The sequence below is a fragment of the Balaenoptera borealis genome (genome assembly GCF_965194805.1).
Source record: "Balaenoptera borealis genome assembly, chromosome: 3".
Lineage (NCBI taxonomy): Eukaryota > Metazoa > Chordata > Mammalia > Artiodactyla > Balaenopteridae > Balaenoptera > Balaenoptera borealis.
Window position 1 is genome coordinate 86,471,834 of NC_138866.1, and position 19,214 is coordinate 86,491,047.

A 19,214-nucleotide genomic window follows, 5' to 3' on the forward strand; every position below is an offset into this window, starting at 1 on the left:
CCTTCCTCTGAGGTCCCCATCGCGTCCCTCTCGCCCTTCGCTGCCTGGTTGGGGTGGACAGTGAGGGCCAGCCGTGTTAAGTGCTTTAAAGGCAAAACCCCCTCTTGAGAGATGATGCAGCTGAACTCTCACCTCCTGAAATAATCCATTCTATATTTCCCCAGGCTTGATGATCCCTGCACTGATAGAGCCACTCAACTGCTAAAATCTTGTATTTTTTTTCACATCCAAACCAGATGTCCACCTGCCTCTCCTCACCCTGAATTACATTCTGCCTGTGAGTTTCATTCCTGCCAGGGCAGTTCTGAGCTTCTACCCGCGCCCTTCTGAGTCTAATGGGCCCCGAGGGCCATGACCGGGGATGAAGACTCTGCTTGTCTATAGGCACCACTGGGCATGGGGTGTAAGGAGCACGTTGGCTTGGGGAGTAGCACATGGAGGCCTGCTGTGTTATAATCTGCCAGGTGTGAAGTTCTGAGCCTAAGCTTTTGAGGCCGTGCCCTGGCCCTGGGGTGTGTGTGGGGGTCTCTGCTCTAATAGCTTTCTCAGCGGCCTCTCCCCACTGCACCCTCCCCTGGCGTTTTGTAAGCATGGGTGACAGTTTTGGATGTTGAGGAGCCTACTGCTGCTACAATGGGAGAAGACAGGTTCTGGGAGGAGGCTGAAGGCAGCCAGAGCTGGTTGGGAACTGAGGCAGCCTCACAGCTCGTCTTGGGGGAGCTTGAGGATGGTTCTCCCCACCTATGAGTTGTTTTGCTAACCCTGCTTGGCAGCTACTCCAAATGAGTTATATCCCCACATGGATGGCCTCAGTCTTCCCTCTTCTGGGAATGCTGGTTTTACTGGACATTCTTCCATATGCTGGGGAGCAGCAATGCCTGAGGCTGCTCTCCTATGCGATACCTGCATTAGGGCCAGCTTCCCCCAGGAGGTGGCCATTTCTCTGGGACGACAGCTGTCCCGACTTTCTGCAAGAGCCTTGGGATGAACCTGGTGGCTTCAGCCTCAGGACGTATGGGAACAAGGGCCACAGAGAGGGGAGAAAGTTATGTTTCCTCAAAAGAGGAGAAGACAGTCCACTTTCCTGAGATGCACACCCCAAAATAAGAGAGCTGGGCTCAATTCTCCCGCTCAGCCTAAGATAGGAGGGAAAACCAGGGGGCTGTGTCTGATGGCCAGACCTCAATAATTCCATACCTTGCATAGCGATTATACTTGGGAGTTTCCAAGGCACCCTCCCCTACCACCCCCCTTTCTACAGTGGGGGCAACAGGCTCATAGAGGTTAAGCAACCTGCCCAGAAAATGTGTGGCAGAGCTCCTATTTTGACCTTATCCTTGACTTCCTGACCAGCGCTCTTTGCATTGTGCTTGCTGCCTGCCCAGTAAATGCTTTCATCTCTTTAAAGTACTTGCACGTACATCAGCTTCCTCGAAACCCATGGAGTTTTACAAATGGAGCAACTAAGGTACTCACATAAATAAGGCCTTTGATGGTGGTTGCCCAGCCAGGGTTCTCAACCCCTAGACTGTTTGTAGTTTTACACCATACTCAGGTGATGCAGAGTCATTGACACATTGCAAGATCCTAAACACAAACCAGAGATCCTCCCAGAGGAGCAGCAGAGCAGTGTCCTTCCTAACCTAAGCAATTCTTCATTTTCATTAACAAGCAGCATTCCCACAGAAAGGGCAGAGGACCTTCCCTCCCCAGCTTCCAGGACAGGGACACGTTTGAAGCAGTCCTACTGCTGTGTACTGCTGCTTGAGATCTTCTGAGGTCCTACAAAACGTTGTCTTCAGGGGACTTCCCTGGTGGCGCAGTGGTTAAGAATCCGCCTGCCAATGCAGGGGACATGGGTTCGATCCCTGGTCAGGGAACTAAGATCCCACATGCCGCTAAGTAGCTAAGCCCATGCACCACAACTACTGAGCCCACGCGCCTAGAGCCCGTGCTCCACAAGAGAAGCCACCGCAATGAGAAGTCCACGCACCGCAACGAAGAGTAGCCCCCGCTCGCCACAACTAGAGAAAGCCTGCGCGCAGCAACAAAGACCCAACGCTGCCAAAAATAAATAAATAAAAAATTTAAAAAACCCCAACAAAACAAACAAACAAACAAAATGTTGTCTTTAGGAAGGAAAGCACTCAACTTTATACCTGTATCAAGCCTGTGGGGCAAGCTGGGTCAGTGACAACAGCTGGAGGGCAATCTTCCCAGAGTCTCCTAACAGTATAAACTGCCCAGAGACTGGAGAGGTATCAACCCCAGCTACTGGGTCATCTCGTTCAGGGAAAATACACAGACTTTGTCTCTCTTCCCACCTCCACCTCCTCCAGAGCGAGGGAACGGTAGATAGAGAAGGGGCATATTGGATTTCCTGAGACAATGTTAAAGAATCCAGATAGCAAGAGGACAGATTTCTACAACTGAAGTAGAAGGTGGTGGCAGCTACTGGAATGCTTCAGAACCAAGAGTTTTCATTTCTTGGTTAACTGCCTCAGCCACCCTGATCCTTTAAGCTGTGGAAACTGGTTATCAGATCTGGAACACAAGGGAAAGCCTCTGATGGAAATCAGTTTCAGAACTGCATGGAACCTGGTAGCTTCCACATACAAAGTTCTCTCCCAAAGGTTTAGTCTAATACTCTCAGACCTACAAACCCCTCCTGGACCACAGCTCATCAGGGCTGGATGGGGTTACCCTTCACCTGACACCCAGCTGGTGTTCCCATTGACCGGATGAAACATTCTCCCTACCGTTGGAGAAACTTGCTGCTGTCTCTAGTGCAAATTCACTTCTTTTCAAGGTCCCTGCGAGGAACTGGTCCAGGTGACAACTTGGAGGAACCCCAGGTCATCTCCAGAGCTCATGCTCACCTTCCATGATGGAGATGTGAACAGCTCTTCTCCGGGTCCTGGGGACGCTGCTCAGCCTTGGGCCATGGGTTATGGAGGGACAGCTGCGGCTGGGGACCATCCCTGCTCTGAGGTTAAAGAAAAAAAGAACACTGTTGACTTAGTGCACTGACAGATGTGGTCAGGACTCAGAGTTGAGGACTGGTTACTAGAATTGCCTGAGAATTGCCTGGCTGTGTTAAGTTTTGTTTTGTTTTTAAAAATCTTTAATACCTGCTTTCTGCCTTTAGTCCCTGGATCCCAGTCAGAGACACTACTTCAAACTTGTCAACCTCCTGATATCCCAGACCCACCCGAACCTTTCTTTAGTGTGGCAATGGTGCCACTGGTCCCTGGGCAGGATTGTCAGAGAGTAGAGCCCCAGGGTATGCGGTGCTCCTAAAAATGTGCCTAAGACTGATATGCAACCTCCCCTGACTTCCCACAGAGGCTGCTGGTGGCAGGGGGCTCCGTGTGAAGGCAGGTGGTAATGCTTCCATTCCCAGAGGTCAAGCTGGTTGGCAAACCCCAAACCTCTTGGCCAATCATATTGTCCCTCAGTCTTATCAGGTTTTAGGAGATGGCCTCCTGGACGTGCATGACTTACAGTTATACATAAAGCATGGATCCTGAAACTATTTCAGACCTAGTGTGACTGGCTTCCTGAATGGACTGTTGACAGAGCCAATGAAATCTTGCTGCTTGGGCATGTCCTCCAAGGTCTATGAACCAATTTCAGGACTTGGGATGATGGTAGAGAATGACCCAGGAAGGTGGCTCCTGGGTCTGATGTACTGTCTGCATTAGCCCACCTTCCCTCATTCTCCATCAGGGCTCAGGGAACCAGGGTCATCCTGTTCCCATGCCTTTGGCTGAGATGGGTCTCTTCACCCTGCTGCCCTGTTTGGAAGCCATCATGGCCAGAATCTTCACAGTACTCAAACTGCTGGCTCTTTTAAGATTCTGAGATCTGAGCTGGACCTGATTTGGGGGTAAGCCCCTGGTGCCTACCTGTGTATTTCTGGTGGCTCCCGTTTGATCTTGGCACTGGACTCCATTACTTCCTTTGCAACTCGGCCACTATAAGTAGTATAAGTAAAACAAGCAGCAAGAAATGAGACAGTGTTCCAGGACTGAGCTCCTCTGTAAGATCTCAGATACTTGGGCTGAATTGGGAAGTGGCCTCTTTGGCCTACCCCTTCCCAATGTTTAGGCCACTGAGTAGGGCTTGCTTGCTGGGGTAAAGAGCTCTAAGGCGTCCTGACAGCTCTCTATCTCTGCAGTCTTTGGGATCTTCCATCCTCATTTAGGAATGATTCCTCATTGTCCAGCGTGTTCCAAAAATATTGCAAAAAAAATGAAATCTTTAGATAGAAATGAAAGGAATCACTCTTACAGTTCTTATTTTGCTGCTTTTGTAAGGGCAGGAGAAGACACACATTTTAACCCCTACAGGCAAACAGCTGCAGGGAAGGAAAGAAACAGTCAAAGGGTTAGGAGACAGGAGAATCGGATGGAAACCTCACAGTTCTCTGGAGGTTCCCAGTGTTGTTGTTCTCAGGATAAGGACCACTGGGCCACCCTTCTCCAGAGAAGGGTCTGAAAAAAGGTCCATAACGGTTACTTACTGTCACTATTTACCTGTATCGGAACCGGCTCCCTTTAAAGAATAAATTGCTGCTGGACACTGTGCGGACTTGGCTTGACTTCTCCAGCCTGCAGCAAGGCAAAGTCCAGTGTGAGAGATGGCCTGCAATGCCTTACAGCCTAAGGCTGTGTCCCCAGCTCCTTCCAAAGGCTACTTGAAGAAACCCTTCAGGAAAAGGCCCTTCACAGCCCTGCTTGTCTCTGACTCTCCTTTAGCACCTGAGGGCCGTGTTCACGGTCTCAGTGCTATGGACAGGCATGCTGCAACCCACTTCCACGTTAGGAGAGTGAGGGCTCCCCAAGAGCGCCTCATGGGTTCACCACGGGGACTGAGAGAATAAATGTTAGGGAAAGAGAATGCCACCTGCTGAATCTCAGCCAGGCCACTGGTTAGCAGTGTGACCCTGGGCAAATTTCTTTTCCTCTCTTAGCCTCAGTCTTCTTATCTATAAAATGATGGAGCTGGGACTGCTTGACCTCAGGATTCCCTTCCAGTCCTAGTATTTGAGAATTCGTGTCCATATCTGGGTAACTGTGGGTGGAGAAGAGAGTAGTGCCCTTCCTGTTCCATCTCCTTCTTGGAGAGAACCTAAAGTGTATTCTCACACTAGAGACTCAGAGAAGTCGTGAAATGAAGAAACTAGCTGAACTTTAATAAAAGTTTCCACCATTTGTTTGAACTTGGAACCATTTGCCCTCCCCCCAGAAAGCCCATTAACACCACTTTCAAGGCTGTGAACAGCTGAGGTGGAGACTCTGGAAGTCACCCTTGAGTGACTGCTCTGATCCCTGTACTCCTGTCACTTAGAAAGGGAAGCTTGGGCAGAGCTGCCCAGATTGAATCTCCTAAGACCTGACCCCATCCACAACACGCCCTGGGTGCCTGTAGTGCTAACCCAGCCGGGAACCGAACTGGTCTGAAGCCTTTGTCCTGAGTGGGCAGTGAATATTTAGGGAGTTGTCCCTATAATCCATGAACAGCAGGTGCTGGGGACACCATCCCCACCTGTCTCAGGGCTCCATGAGGCTCTGAGCCTACTTACTCTCCTGTCTGAGCACATTCTTTTTTTTTTTCTGGGTTAAAATATTTAATACGTGCTAGACACGTAAAGTTATTTTTATCTGAGCACGTTCTTGAGTCTGACCGGCTCCCTTCAAAGCACTAGGCCAAAAGCAGGGCAGGGATCTGCCCATGACAGATACTCCGAGTGAGGCCGAAGTGGCTCCTGCTAGCGACTTGGCATAAATGGGGATCTGACCCAGGCTACAGGCTTTTAACACCTAATTAGTAGTCATGGAGAACAGTGAAAAGTGGCCTTGGTTTCCAGCGTGGATGTTGGCAATCTGTTAAGGAAAGACTCAGAAACTGAGTTTGGTCACAGGTTCAGAAGCACAATTCTGTTCCCATGGCTCAGACGGAAAAACAAAGGAGGGCCTCCAGAAATGGTGCTGAAATGTTTTCTTGGCTTTCCTTGGACAGCCAGGGACTGAATAGGAGGGAAATGTGACCACATGAAAGTCTTCCGAGCATCTTCTCCATGAGAAGAAAGAAGCCCACTCAGGTGAGAATTCAGGCTGCCCATTCAATTCACCCCTGATTCTGGTATCAAATGCATAGACTTTATTATACAACTCAGAAAGCCTGCCCAAGAAACAGCCTCTGGGGGCCAGCATCCCACAGCGGTCAGCAGGTAGCAGAGTCTGTTGAGTGGGGAGGAAGATGGTGCCCTCCCAGCCCAGAGCAATTCTGCTCTGGATCCTTCAGGTTACTGGAGGGAGAACTATGGCCTGTCAGGGGAGGAATATACCACACATTCTGTCTTATGTTGTTCTGATTAAGATGCAGCTTATTAAAGCGTAAGTCATGGCATTCTATTTTAAAAACAAGACCAAGGGTTTTAGCGAAATACACTTCATCTGGCATCACCCCAGTTTCTCGATGGGCTATTTCTTTGCTCCCTAATGCTTTTATAACAACTTTTTTAATCAAAGAAAACTGGACACAAAAAGCCTCAATATACTTTACAAAATCATTTGGTAAGCTAAGCTCTCTCCTTTGCCCCAAAGCTGCTATCTCAGTAACAGTCAAGTCCTTGCTTCCTCCAGCTACCCCACCCCCTGCTCCTGAGCACTTGGCCTGTCACTGACAACACCTCTGTCAGTGACACACCAGGAAGGGCTGGTATCAACCCCAGCTCAGCACCAGGCCACCCACTGGGGAGCGGGCCCCAGAGTCTCTCCAAGGCTTAGGGAGCTGCTCTGGGCTGCGCCTGTTCCTTCATGGAGCTATTGTATTCTGGGCTCTGAGTGGCTCCAAGGGGCCAGCTTTATTCAAGTCAGGCACCTATGGGCTTTCTCTGGCCCAAGCCTTCCCCTGAAAAGACCCAGAACTGCTTTGCCACTGGGGGCTGTCCAACGACATTGCAAGGTAGACGCCTTGGGCAACTCTGCTGACGCACATTCCCAGACATCAGCTCTGACCCTCCAGGTGGTACAGACAGCCACCCGGAAAGGGGTCTGAGTTTTATAAGGAAGCCCAGCCTTATCTCATGTCTCCTTTGTCAGAGTTTCTCAAACTGTCCTGCCCATTGTTCCTCTAAAAGTAGCTTCTATGGCTTTGGCCCTGATAAAGGCAGTTCCCATCCCAAGTGTCCACTCACTTGTAGAAGGCTTGGTTCTCTATCCCACATTTCCAGAGGTGCTTGCAGGCTTCTGGAGTTGGAGCAAAATATGTGAGAATAATTTTCTTTTCCTACAAAAAATCCCACATAGAAACAGCTGAGTGTGGATGGCGAAGCGAAGGGTGAAGAGGGCCAGAACACTGAGCCCTGAGCTGTCTGAAGGCTCCCCAGTGCTCTCAGGGAGAGGCTTCAGACGGGGAAGGGGCTGCCTGGCGGGAAGAGAAGCCTGCAGCACCCACAGGACAGAGCTGAGTTCAGTGCAGAAGGGCACACCTGGCAGGTCCAATCAGAGTAAGTCTCTGCTGGCACCACTTGAACCAAGTGAGCCCTCCCCAGAGAAAGTGGCACTCTCAACTGGAATTTTCTTTTCTTTTTTTTTTTTGGTATTTATTATCTTCCTGGAATTTTCATATGGAAGCAAAAGAATCTTACTCTGTACTTCCTGGAGGTATGGAACCTCTGAGGGTCACCAGCATCCCTGAGGAAGTCCCTGTGCTCCAGGACCTACAGCCACCTCTCGTCATCTCATGTCTCCTCACCTCCAGCCTTGACCTTGGTCCCGGCTTGGCATGCAGGGGGCTTAGCTCTGCCTGGATGGACCACTTTGGTTCAGCCCTGGCCATCAGGAGCCACCCCAGTGCCCCAGCCCTCCCTGAAGAGAAGGAAGCCAGCACTCACCTCTTTCTGACTTACGTACAAATAAAAAGTCTTTCCTTCAAATTTCAGCTTGGTCACCTCATTCCTAGAAGCACAAAGAGAGTGCCCATCATCTCACTGTGGGCTGCTTGCTCACAGCTAAGTCTTGTAGATGCACAGCCCACCCCGACTGGAAGGGGCTCCAGGCACAGACACAGTTTTAGCCAAAATTAGAACTGAAACAAGACAGCAGCGCAGGGGCCTTAGAGAACAGTTGTTGAAACAGTTCAATCCACAGTTTTCTGGTCAATCACACTATCATAATAGGGTGATAGGAGGATTTCGGGCTCATCAACAGTGGCTGTAAAAGGGAAACATTTGCATGGGAAGTGAGTCTAGGTAGAGTGGTCCTGGGCCATTTCAGGATTTGGTTCATAACAGGTGCATTATCTGGATGGGACTGTCAAATGTAAGATGCCACAGGTAGCTGATGAGGCCAAAGTTCAAGATACAGCAAATAATGAAAAACAATGCGACCAGGTTCTGAGGGAGTTGAGTCTTTCAGGTGACTGTGCCACTGGATGGAAAATGCAGTTTAATGCAGACAAATGTCAAACGATCTCAGGGATGGGGGCAGGGCAACATACCAAAGAGAGAGAACAGATTACATGGAACAGTCATGCAGCGTACTGACCAGGAAAGGGGCTTAGGGGTTTTTGTAGAAAAATCCTTGAAGCCACCAGCCCAGTGAATGGCTGCAGTAAAAGAGGCAAACAGGATACTGGGGTACATCCACCCGCAGGACAGACACAAATCAGAAGAAGTGACATGGTTACTGTACATGGCACGGCTTAGACCTCACCTCCACATACTGCTCTCAGCCTTGGTTACATTTACAAAATGGAAAAATGACTGGGGTCTTAGGTGGATGTCCCTGAGAGCCAGAGAACTAGGCCTCAGCATTGGTCACTCCTCACTTCCCTTCCACTGGCCTGACACAGCTACCCTCTGGAGCCTGAAGGCCCTCCTACCTCACTGGGGGCAGAGTCTTTATTTTTCTACCCAACTGGGACCCCCCCAAGGAGGTCTGACCATGCATATCTGCCTCCACTTGGCTTCTTCCTCTTTGCGATTTCTAGGGAGATTTCCTCAATATCCTAGAAAGTAGCAGAAAGGTAGTGAGAACAATGTACCCAGTTTACTACTGGACAAAACTCAGGGGACAGAGGAAGGTCACCTGTTCCCTGGAAATCATGGCTGGGTCAGGATGAGAGCTCACAACTTCTGCACCAGTTCTGAGCTAGTACAAGCCACATGGGATTCCTTCCCTCCCAATCAATCAATCTCTCATACAGATACAGAATACAATAAATATCAATTGATTGATAAACAAGCACACAGATCATCCTAGGCCTTCAATAAGCAAGATAGGAAAGTAGGAAATTTTCTATTGGAAGTGTTGATTAAATTTACATCTATTACTTTAAAGTTGAGGCATATGAAGAGACGTCCTGAAGAAATGGGCTGTGAGAGAAGCTATAGAAGGAAAAGGGTCTGGGACAACCCAGTGAGCAGCAGGGCTTCTGGAGGGTAAGGATACTTTAGGGACTACAGGCCCGGGTGTGTCCTACCTGTTTCTAGCTAAAATGCCCCCTACCAGCCACCTCGTAAGACAGCTACCCTGGTTGGAGTGTGGCCAGGATCCAGGCCTTCTAAGGAACATCAGACAACCCAGAGGTCTCCAAATAGCAAGTGCTCCTCACTGGGAGAGCGGTGGCCTGACCCTGTTCATTGTCTTTTTCTGAAAAGTATCTTGTTGGACAGAAGACCCCAAACCCTCACCATCTTCACCGAAGGAGTGCAGTGAGTGGGCCAACTTGAGAAGGGGTAGCAAATGGGCGTGTTGGGGAGCACACCAGTTAGCCCAGTGTGGCAGGCCGCCCTGGGAAGGGGTTTTCTGGGGAATGGGGCCTGGCTGGGCATGTCTGGGGAGCAATTTCACAAGCACTCTGGTTGATCATCATGTCACCAAGCTTCACAAGAGCCACAAGGGTTGGAAAGGGGGTGTCTGTCCACAAGCTAACAGGGGAGCTGAAGAGGATGTCGCAGGAGAGCTGGCCTGCAGCATCCCCCACAGAAAGCTCACCGGGGAGCAGCTCTGTCCTCAGGTTCCCCGCTAGCTCTTCTTGAGAAGGTGGAGGAAACAAGACAGGAGCAGGCTTCCCTGGCTGAGCTCTGCTGGGCCAAGGAAAGACACCTGTCCAAGCCCCTGAGAGGAGCTGGCCAGCTTAGACTTGGCAGTCTAAGGCCCAGGAAGGTTCAGAGATCACAGGGGCTTAGTAAAATATGCAACATGAGGCTGCAAGATGTTTGCATGGGCCAGAAAAAGGGTCTCTAGGAGAGCCAAACGTCCATCAACAAACCAGAGTCTGCTACATCGGCTCACAGAGCCACGCAGCAGAACAGACCCCAACAGATGGGCGGAGAGGAAGCAGTTCCGAGCAGCTGTGGCTGCAGCAGTGGCTCTTGCCTGCTAGAATTGGGAGTGGGAGAGGCAGGGGAGGGAAGAAAGAGCGGGGATGTGACTCTTGGAGGCTGAGGACACCTAAGCCCTGAAGAGGGACAGGAGACAGAGCAGCATCTGTGCTCCTGCAGGCAGTGCCTGCCGTGGGCTTTGGTCCGAGGAGGGTGTTTTGCCAGAGCAACAGGTAACTTATATCTGCCCCAGGGGTCATTGCAAGCCCTCCTTCGTTAGGAGAGTGGGTAAGGAGTAAACATCCCTGCAGATGCTATGGTCCTCAGCGGGGGACCGTCCCAAGGACTCAGTTCTCATGGGAACTTTGCTTCCCTAACATCGGCTCCAGCTCTAGACGTCTCATCCTACCCAGAAACCAACTTTCCATACCCTTTCTCTCTCTGGAGAGGCTGTTGGCTCTCAGGAACACCCCTGTGGAAGCATAGGATCCCTAGAAGAGACCACTACCTTCATCAGTTACCATTACGGATGCAAGGCTTTGGAGAGGGCTCAGAACCAGAACTCGCCCAATCACAGACATAGGACATGGGAACCACAGCCCTCCCCAGTTGGTGAGGTATAAAAAGCCTGTTTTGGAAATGAAGATACTCACCATTTAATGAAGTGGACCCTCTTGTTTCCTTGCAGAACAACAAACCCAAAAGGAGTGAAGGCCAGAAATGCAGCATTTCCTGACACGTCCTGTAACACATAAAGATTTCTCATCAGGGCGATGCAGGCATAGAGGTAAAAGGGTGAGAAACACAGTTGTTCACTGGGGATACAGGGTTAATACTTGGCCGTTGGTCACAGAGGGAAGAGCCTGGCATTTGGAAGTAATAGCCAAGTTACTTACCTTTTCTGGGCCTCGGTGGCCTTAACTGTAAGTTGTAGATTATAATACCAATCGTAGAAAGCTGTTGTGAATATCCAAAGAGAAGAGCAAACCCACACATTGCTGGTGGGATTGTAAAATGGTGCAGTCACTTTGGAAAGCAGTTTGGAAGTTCTTCAAATTGTTAAATGTAGAGTTATCATATGACCCAGCAATTCCACTCCTAGGTATGTACCCAAGAGAATTGAAAACTATGTTCACACAGAAACTTGTGCATGAATGTTCATAGCACGATTATTCATACTGGCAGCAAAGTGGAAACAATCCAAATGTCCATCAGCTGATAAGTGAATAAACAAAATGTGGTATATCCACACAATGGAATATTATTCAGCAGTAAAAAGGAATGAAGTACTGATACCTGTAACAACACAAATGAACCTTGAAAACATTATGCTAAGTGAAAGAAGCCAGTTACAAAATATCACATTGTTGTATGCTTGCATTTATATGAAATATCCAGAACAGGCAAATCCACAGAGACAAAAAGTTGCCAGGGGCTGTGGGGAAGAGGAGATAGGGAGTGACAGCTAATAGGTACAGGGTTTCTTTTTGAAGGTGATGAAAATGTTCTAAAATTAGATAGTGGTGATTGTTTCACAAGTTTCACAATTCTGTTAATGGACTAAAAACCATCGAATTGCACACTTTGAAAAGGATGGATTTTTTTGATGTGCGAATTGTATTTCGAGAAAGCTGTTCTGTGTGAGTGAGAGAGAGAATAGCAGTTATCATTATCATGATGGCCTGACACACTGGGCTCCCTCAGGAAAGTTTAGCTGAAGAAAATATAAGAAGCAACTGGCCAAGTGGAACAGCTATCGCCAGCCCTGTGGTGCCTGAACCAACAAAGAGGCCTCCTGGTCACCTGTCACTATCAGTTGGTAAACACAAGGCTTGAGGTTCTACTGGGCAAAGAGGGGAGAAGGTGCAGAAGCTGTAGGTCCTGGTTCCATCACGTGGGAAATGAGCTCCAGGAGGCCCAGGTCTTTTCTAGGCTGGGATGGGGCACAGAAAGCTGGGTGACGATTACATTCTCTCAGAGGCGCTTCCTTCCTGATAGTGGCCACAGGTGAGAATCTGCTCTGTCAGGGTGTGTGTTCAGGTGGCCAGAAAATTATGCCAGGCTGCTGATTGAATGGGCATGCAGGCCAGTTGTCTGGGCCACAGCTCAGATAGTGCCATGGGGTTGGGGCCAGGTCCCTGGTGTGATGGGTGCAAGTGTGGGCCGTGGCTGTCAGGCTCTCCTAGTCTCTCCCGCCTTCAAGCTTTGCCTCCCTGGCACAGATCTTCAGCCTAATCAGTCCTAAGAACAGTGGGGCCTCTGCAGGGCCTCATGAGCCTTGCCTCAAGGAAAAGTGCAGTTTTGCCTTAAAGCTATCTCTTAGAGTCAGGGTTGCAGGTGTGAGCATCTGGGCCCAGGGAATAAACTAAATATATATTTTGCAAACATTTGAATTAATGCATAGTTGTTATTGTCCTTTCCTCAGGGTCTGTCGTGACCCCAACACTTGGCTGCAAGCACAGTGTCATTCAACCCACGGGCACAGCAAAATGCTGTTTAAAAATAACCTGAATGGAGATACTTTGAAGCCACGGGGCTGGGCTTCCCCCTGCCTGTCATCAGGGCTTGGCGGTGGGTGCTAACAGCTGAGCGCCAGCACTGCACACAAACACTGTCCCTGCCAGGGGGCACCAGCACTAACTGGGCAGGCTGGCCTGCGGGGGGGGCGGTGGGTGAGGGAGGGTTCTGCACGCCGGGTTGGAGGGTGGGCACCGGGAGGCCTTCAGCTCAGCGTGCAGGCAGGACCCGAGGAAGGCCTACAACTGTGGGTTTAGACAGAGACTCGAGGGTGGAGGCCTTACCTTATTTGTACTCAGAGAACAGGCCTGCAGGAGACGTTTATCAGGAGAATGTGTGAGGCAGTGAGGGGGGCCAGAGGGGACCAGTGTGGCTGCCGGGGGGAGAAGCCCACACGTGAGCACAACGAGGGGAGGGCACAGTGGGGCAGAGGGGGGACGGTGTCTTCTGCTGCTCGCTGAAGGACAGGCCCAGGAGGAAGAACAGGCGGAAGGATGGAAAGGAAGGGCAGGGCCTGCAGAGGCTTGTGGTTGGATTGTGGATGGTAGAGGAGGGACGGGAAGCAGCGAAGTGGGCAGGGAAGGCCTCCTTCCAGCTCTCGCACTCCAGGCCCCTGTGGGCAACGGTAGAAGAGCACCTGTGCCAGAACCACGGGCGCCGGGTCAGTCGGCCCAGGTCCTGGCTCTGCACTCACCGCCCGTGTGACCTCAGCCAGGTCCCTTCGTTGCCCTGTGTTTCAGGCTCCTCGCTGTCAAGTCAGGGTTGATGATATCATCTGCCTCTTAGGCTGTGCTCAGTAAGCACCCAATACATGCTAATGGTTGTGTTGTTGTTAATAATATTGTAGCTGCTACTGATTAGCTGAGTTTATTGAACTCAATACAGAATCTCTTTTTAAAAAGCCTAACATTTTACTATTTTTCCTGATGTTGATGGATTTAAATTTTGCTACTTAGGAAAAGAGGGTGTGGGAAGTTGAGGTAGAAAGGGAGAAGTTACTCATTGTTAGGGACCATGGAGAAGGGGGATGTGAGTGATACATTTGGGATCCGGGGGAAAAGAGAAGTGGGCAGGAGGGGAAGGATGTCTGTGGGAGTCATCGCAGTGACAGGCCTGTCTCTGGCCAGAGCAAAGGGAAGGGCAGGTCCTCCCACGAACTGGGTGGTGCTGGCCATCTGCACCGCCCGGACACCACAGGGCCGGCCTCCAAGTGAAGGAGGGTATTGGAGTTAGAGGGGAACAGTCTCTCCTGACCAGACTGGCTGATTTGGAACAGGGAACAAACTGGGAATAAATCCCTATTAGATGCTAATAAGTATTACTTATTATTCCAATAAGTAATAATAGCACCTTGTGCAATCCCAATCCATCCTCCCATTTGAAGAGAGCAATTATCCAAACTGCTTCCAATGCAATAGTTACAGATGAAGCTGCAAGGCCCTGGCACATGGGCATCCACAGTGCGGGCAGCTGGGATGTTTGCTACTCGTCTCTGGCACATGAGGCATGGGATTGGAATTACAGCAAGAAACCTCACATCTGGACCAGCATCAGGACCACCCTGGTGGTCCAGTGGTTGGGATTCCACGCTTGCTTTCACTGCTGAGGGCTCAGGTTCAATCCCTGGCTGGGAACTAGGATCCCCACAGCGCGGCCAAAAAAAAAAAGAGAGCATGGACCAGCATGAAAACACAAACAGGCAGCCACAAGTTTCCCAGTTTCTTTCATCTAACAAGCCATTCTCCTTGTGAGCCTGCCCTTTGGATTTGTATGTGGAAGGACAAGTTATGTGACAAAAAGAGAAGGAAATGAGGACGAGGAGAGAAGTGACACAGATGGCAGTAAGCTGTTCCTTAGCTCTTCCAACTTATCAGGCTGGATTCTATCTTTCCTCCCTGTCCCCTACCCGTCCCAATGCAATCAGCACCCACAGGACTGAGCCATTAATTATCTGGGAGGTGGAATAAAAACTCAGGTCTTGACAACCCCACAGCAGATATCGCCAGGCCCGCTCTACATCAGGTAACAGTCAAAAGACTTTAGTTTGCGTCTATGGTTGTGAGGTGACACATCTATTTTCAGTTTTTCATCCTTGTGGAAGGAGCTTCAGCGTTGGCTTAAGAACCCAACTGTGCTTCTTATTTGCTCTGTAACCTACTTGCTTCTCTGGACCCCAGTTTCCTCATCTGTAAGATGAGGACAAAAATACATACTCCAAGAAATACTATCGATACTTCCGTCCGATTTTAGGGAGATGGCCTAAATGATGTATAGCCAGGACAAGGCCACTGTGTTCGTCTTGGGGAGGGGATGGGGTTGCACAGTCATTCATGTTCATATGGAACCCACCATCAACCCTGACCTGCATCAATACATCATCATCAAATGTTCACCCTAACATGATCACTCTGTCTAGAAAAGGATTTTTGGAAATCATAGTACTGACTGGTTCTTGGAAATAGGGACATCTGGCCATCTTTGCCCAGAGCTACCTCTGGATACAATGAAGTAGGCTTCTGTCTGCTGCTCCCCAGAGGACATCCTGGATATGACTGAGTCAGGACCACAGCATTCTTGGTTGTTATGCCTCTCAAAGTCAGCCATCCCCTCTCCGGAGCACGACTGAAACTAATTCAGTCTGGGTTGATGAAGCCTCTATTATTCTTAAAAAACCTGAGAGAAGAAGATTCCATATGCTCTTCCAGACAGTGGTGCCCATTCCTGAAAGAGCTCATAGCTGGGGACCTTCACATCCAATCAATCATGAAAACCACCCAGTTTCAATACACTTAGACACAGCCACAAGAAACCAGAGAGGAAATGAGGAGGAGGAGGCAGGCACCCTGGAAGAGGCTTGGCATCAACCCATGACAGCTCAGAAATGGAAATCTTGGCAGAAGCTTGCCACTTAAGTGGCTTTAGTTCTTCATTTTGGCAGTAAACCTAACACTCTCCCCGCAGTGTAGCCAGGAGGGGCCCACCTGAGGGCGAGGGCAAGTCATCACTGATCCTTCTTGTTCGGCTTCTCTGAGGTCAAGGGCAACCTGTCAAGATGGGGAGCGGGTTTATTTAGAGAGGAGCTTTGGTAGCTGGATTCTGAAAGTAGTGATCCTATTTTAAGAGCAAGGGAATGACACTATCATTTTATTTGTGTGGTTGATCTAGCCTAGACCCTGCTGAAATCTATTTTCTCCTGGTCTATACAAAACAGACATAAAGCCATTTGGTGAATTTACATTACATTTTTCTATGATGATTTCAGTAGTCTCGAAGGGCTTTTGTCCTCTCTTGATCAGAACTGGCAGTGAGTCCCGCTTTGTTCCTAAATAAATGCCATCTCTCCGGATGGAACACCATGAATGACAACTGAAAGAGCACAGCACTGAGACTCCACAACTCCAAGTTCGAGTCCCAGTACTGTCCTTGCCAGTAACACTGGACATGTTAGTTCCTCAGAGCTCAGTGTTCTCATCTTAAAAAGAAGACAAGAATGTCTTCTTTTTTTTAAAATACATTTATTAATTTTACTTATTTATTTTTGGCTGCGTTGGGTCTTCGTTGCTGCACGTGGGCTTTCTCTAGTGGCGGCAAGGAGGGGCTACTCTTTGTTGCGGCGCGCGGGTTTCTCATTGCGGCGGCTTCTCTTGTTGTGGAGCACGGGCTCTAGGTGCGTGGGCATCAGTAGTTGCAGCATGCGGGCTCAGCAGTTGTGGCTCATGGGCTCTAGAGCGCAGGCTCAGTAGTTGTGGCACACGGGTTTAGCTGCTCCGTGGCATGTGGGATCTTCCCAGACCAGGGCTCAAACCCGTGTCCCCTGCATTGGCAGGCAGATTCTTCTTTTTTTTTTTTTTTAAACATCTTTAGTGGAGTATAATTGCTTTACAATGTTGTTAGTTGCTGCTGTATAACAAAGTGAATCAGCTATATGTGTACATATATCCCCATATCCCCTCCCTGTTGCATCTGCCTCCCACCCTCCCTATCCCACCCCTCTAGGTGGTCACAAAGCACCGAGCTGATCTCCCTGTGCTATGCAGCTGCTACCCACTAGCTATCTATTTTGCATTTGGTAGTGTATATATGTCAATGATGCTCTCTCACTTCGTCCCAGCTTCCCCTTCCCCTTCCCTGTGTCCTCAAGTCCATTCTCTACGTCTGCATCTTTATTCCTGTCCTACCCCTAGGTTCTTCAGAACCATTTTTTTTTTTTTTAGATTCCAGATATATGTGTTAGCATACGGTATTTGTTTTTCTCTTTCTGACTTACTTCACTCTGTATGACAGTCTCTAGGTCTATCCACCTCACTACAAATAAGTCAATTTCGTTTCTTCTTATGGCTGAGTAATATTCCATTGTATATATGTGCCACATCTTCTTTATCCATTCATCTGTCAATGGACACTTAGGTTGCTTCCATGTCCTGGCTATTGTAAACAGAGCTGCAATGAACATTGTGGTACATGCCTCTTTTTGAATTATGTTTTTCTCAGGGTATATGCCCAGTAGTGGGATTGCTGGGTCGTATGGCAGTTCTAGTTTTAGTTTTTTAAGGAACCTCCATACTGTTCTCCATAGTGGCTGTATCAGTTTACATTCCCACCAGCAGTGCGAGAGGGTTCCCTTTTCTCCACAACCTCTCCAGCATTTTTTTTTTTTTAAATCAGTGATTTTTTTAAAAACATTTTTCTGCTTCTTAGCCATTATTGGAACACACTACATTTTTTAAAATTAATTAATTAATTAATTAATTTATTTTTTGACTGTGTTGGGTCTTCATTTCTGTGCGAGGGCTTTCTCTAGTTGCGGCAAGTGGGGGCCACTCTTCATCGTGGTGCGCGGGCCTCTCACTATCGTGGCCTCTCTTGTTGCGGAGCACAGGCTCCAGACGCGCAGGCTCAGTAGTTGTGGCTCACGGGCCTAGTTGCTCCGCGGCATGTGGGATCTTCCCAGACCAGGGCTCGAACCCGTGTCCCCTGCATTAGCAGGCAGATTCTCAACCACTGCGCCACCAGGGAAGCCCCTCTCCAGCATTTATTGTCTGTAGATTTTTTGATGATGACCATTCTGACCGGTGTGAGGTGATACCTCGTTGTAGTTTTGATTTGTATTTCTCTAACGATTAGTGATGTTGAGCATCCTTTCATGTGTTTGTTGGTAATCTGTATATCTTCCTTGGAGAAATGTCTATTTAGGTCTTCTGGCAGGTGGATTCTTAACCACTGCGCCACCAGGGAAGCCCAAGAATGTCTTCTTGGCAGTGTTGTTGTAAACATTAAATGAGATTGGGACTTCCCTGGGGGTCCAGTGGTTAAGACTCCACGCTTCCACTGCAGGGGGCACAGGTTCGATCCCTGGTCGGGGAACTAAGATCCCACATGCCATGTGGTGTGGCCAAAAAAAAAAAAAAAGAAAAAAAGATTAAATGAGATAGTGTAAGTGGCTAGCATGTGGAAGCTCTCAATAAATGGCACCTTCATGATTCATGATAAGGCTGGGCTCATGTGATGGGTCCGACCACTTCAAATCCTTGACAGGGCAGGAGGCCACAGTCTGGGCCTGCAGGAGACCCAGGGCGAACAACCAGTCCCAGGCTCCCTGGAAGGAACAAGATGGTGAGAGGTTGGAGAGGTGTCAGGGCTGGGGAGTGGATACAACACTGGGCTGTCAGTGGTGTGCTCCATCCTCCTCATCCAGCAGCCGTAGGCTTGGTCTGCTAGGGGCTCCTGCCAGGAGTTGGGGGTCAGGGGAAAGGCAGAGAGCTCAGGACAGCTTGTGCAAGTTCAGAGTTTGGGTATTACTGTAAGACAGCTAGCTACTGGAGCCCTCTGACTGTCCCACCCAGAGTGGGTAGGATATCCTCCTCCTAGTCCCAGGGCCAGGCAAGGACACTCTGGGCAGAAAGAAACCATCAGTGTGGACAGAAAGAACAGCAGCTTCTTAATCAGTCCAGGAGAACAGAGCCCAACCGAAGCGTTGTCCTGATCTCATTTAATTATCGAAACGATTCCTCTTCTTCTGTCCTCCCTAGGGCTGTGTGCCCCAGATTCCCAGGGCCCAGTAATTGCCTCTCTGTTAATAGAAATCATCAGTGTTTATTACACCAAGCACTCCAGCTTATTTCGGCTCTCCTTGTAGCAACATTAAGGCGAATGCTTGGTAGCCTATCACCAAAGTGAGTCTACTTAATGACAAGAGTAAAGGCTCCCAAACTGTTCTCCTTTCTCAGGAGGGCCGAGGGAATCCTGAGCCAGAGCCTAATGAGATGAGCCACGGGGTCTGCAGCAGGGCCCTGACGTGGCCCTGGGTGAGCAAGAAGTACGGGGCCCAGGAACAAGGGAGTGGAATCCCAGCAAGATGACT

General features: G+C 49.3%; 1 protein-coding gene across 5 annotated transcripts in view; it reads right to left on the minus strand.

Annotated features, from left to right (window-relative positions):
* Positions 1 to 19,214, minus strand: part of FRMD5 (FERM domain containing 5) — a 410,262-nt gene that overhangs the window by 10,402 nt on the left and 380,646 nt on the right. For 4 of the 5 annotated variants that reach the window (XM_082388787.1, XM_082388790.1, XM_082388788.1 and 1 more), the window contains exons 8-13: positions 10,990 to 11,078; positions 7,904 to 7,967; positions 7,205 to 7,296; positions 4,539 to 4,613; positions 3,909 to 3,977; positions 2,880 to 2,986 (exon numbers count right to left, since the gene is read on the minus strand). In XM_082388787.1, the coding sequence (XP_082244913.1) occupies positions 2,880 to 2,986; positions 3,909 to 3,977; positions 4,539 to 4,613; positions 7,205 to 7,296; positions 7,904 to 7,967; positions 10,990 to 11,078 (496 nt within the window). Of the gene's footprint in view, positions 1 to 2,879; positions 2,987 to 3,908; positions 3,978 to 4,538; positions 4,614 to 7,204; positions 7,297 to 7,903; positions 7,968 to 8,555; positions 8,643 to 10,989; positions 11,079 to 19,214 lie in introns of all 5 variants that reach the window. The other variant, XM_082388789.1, reaches the window with a different exon arrangement.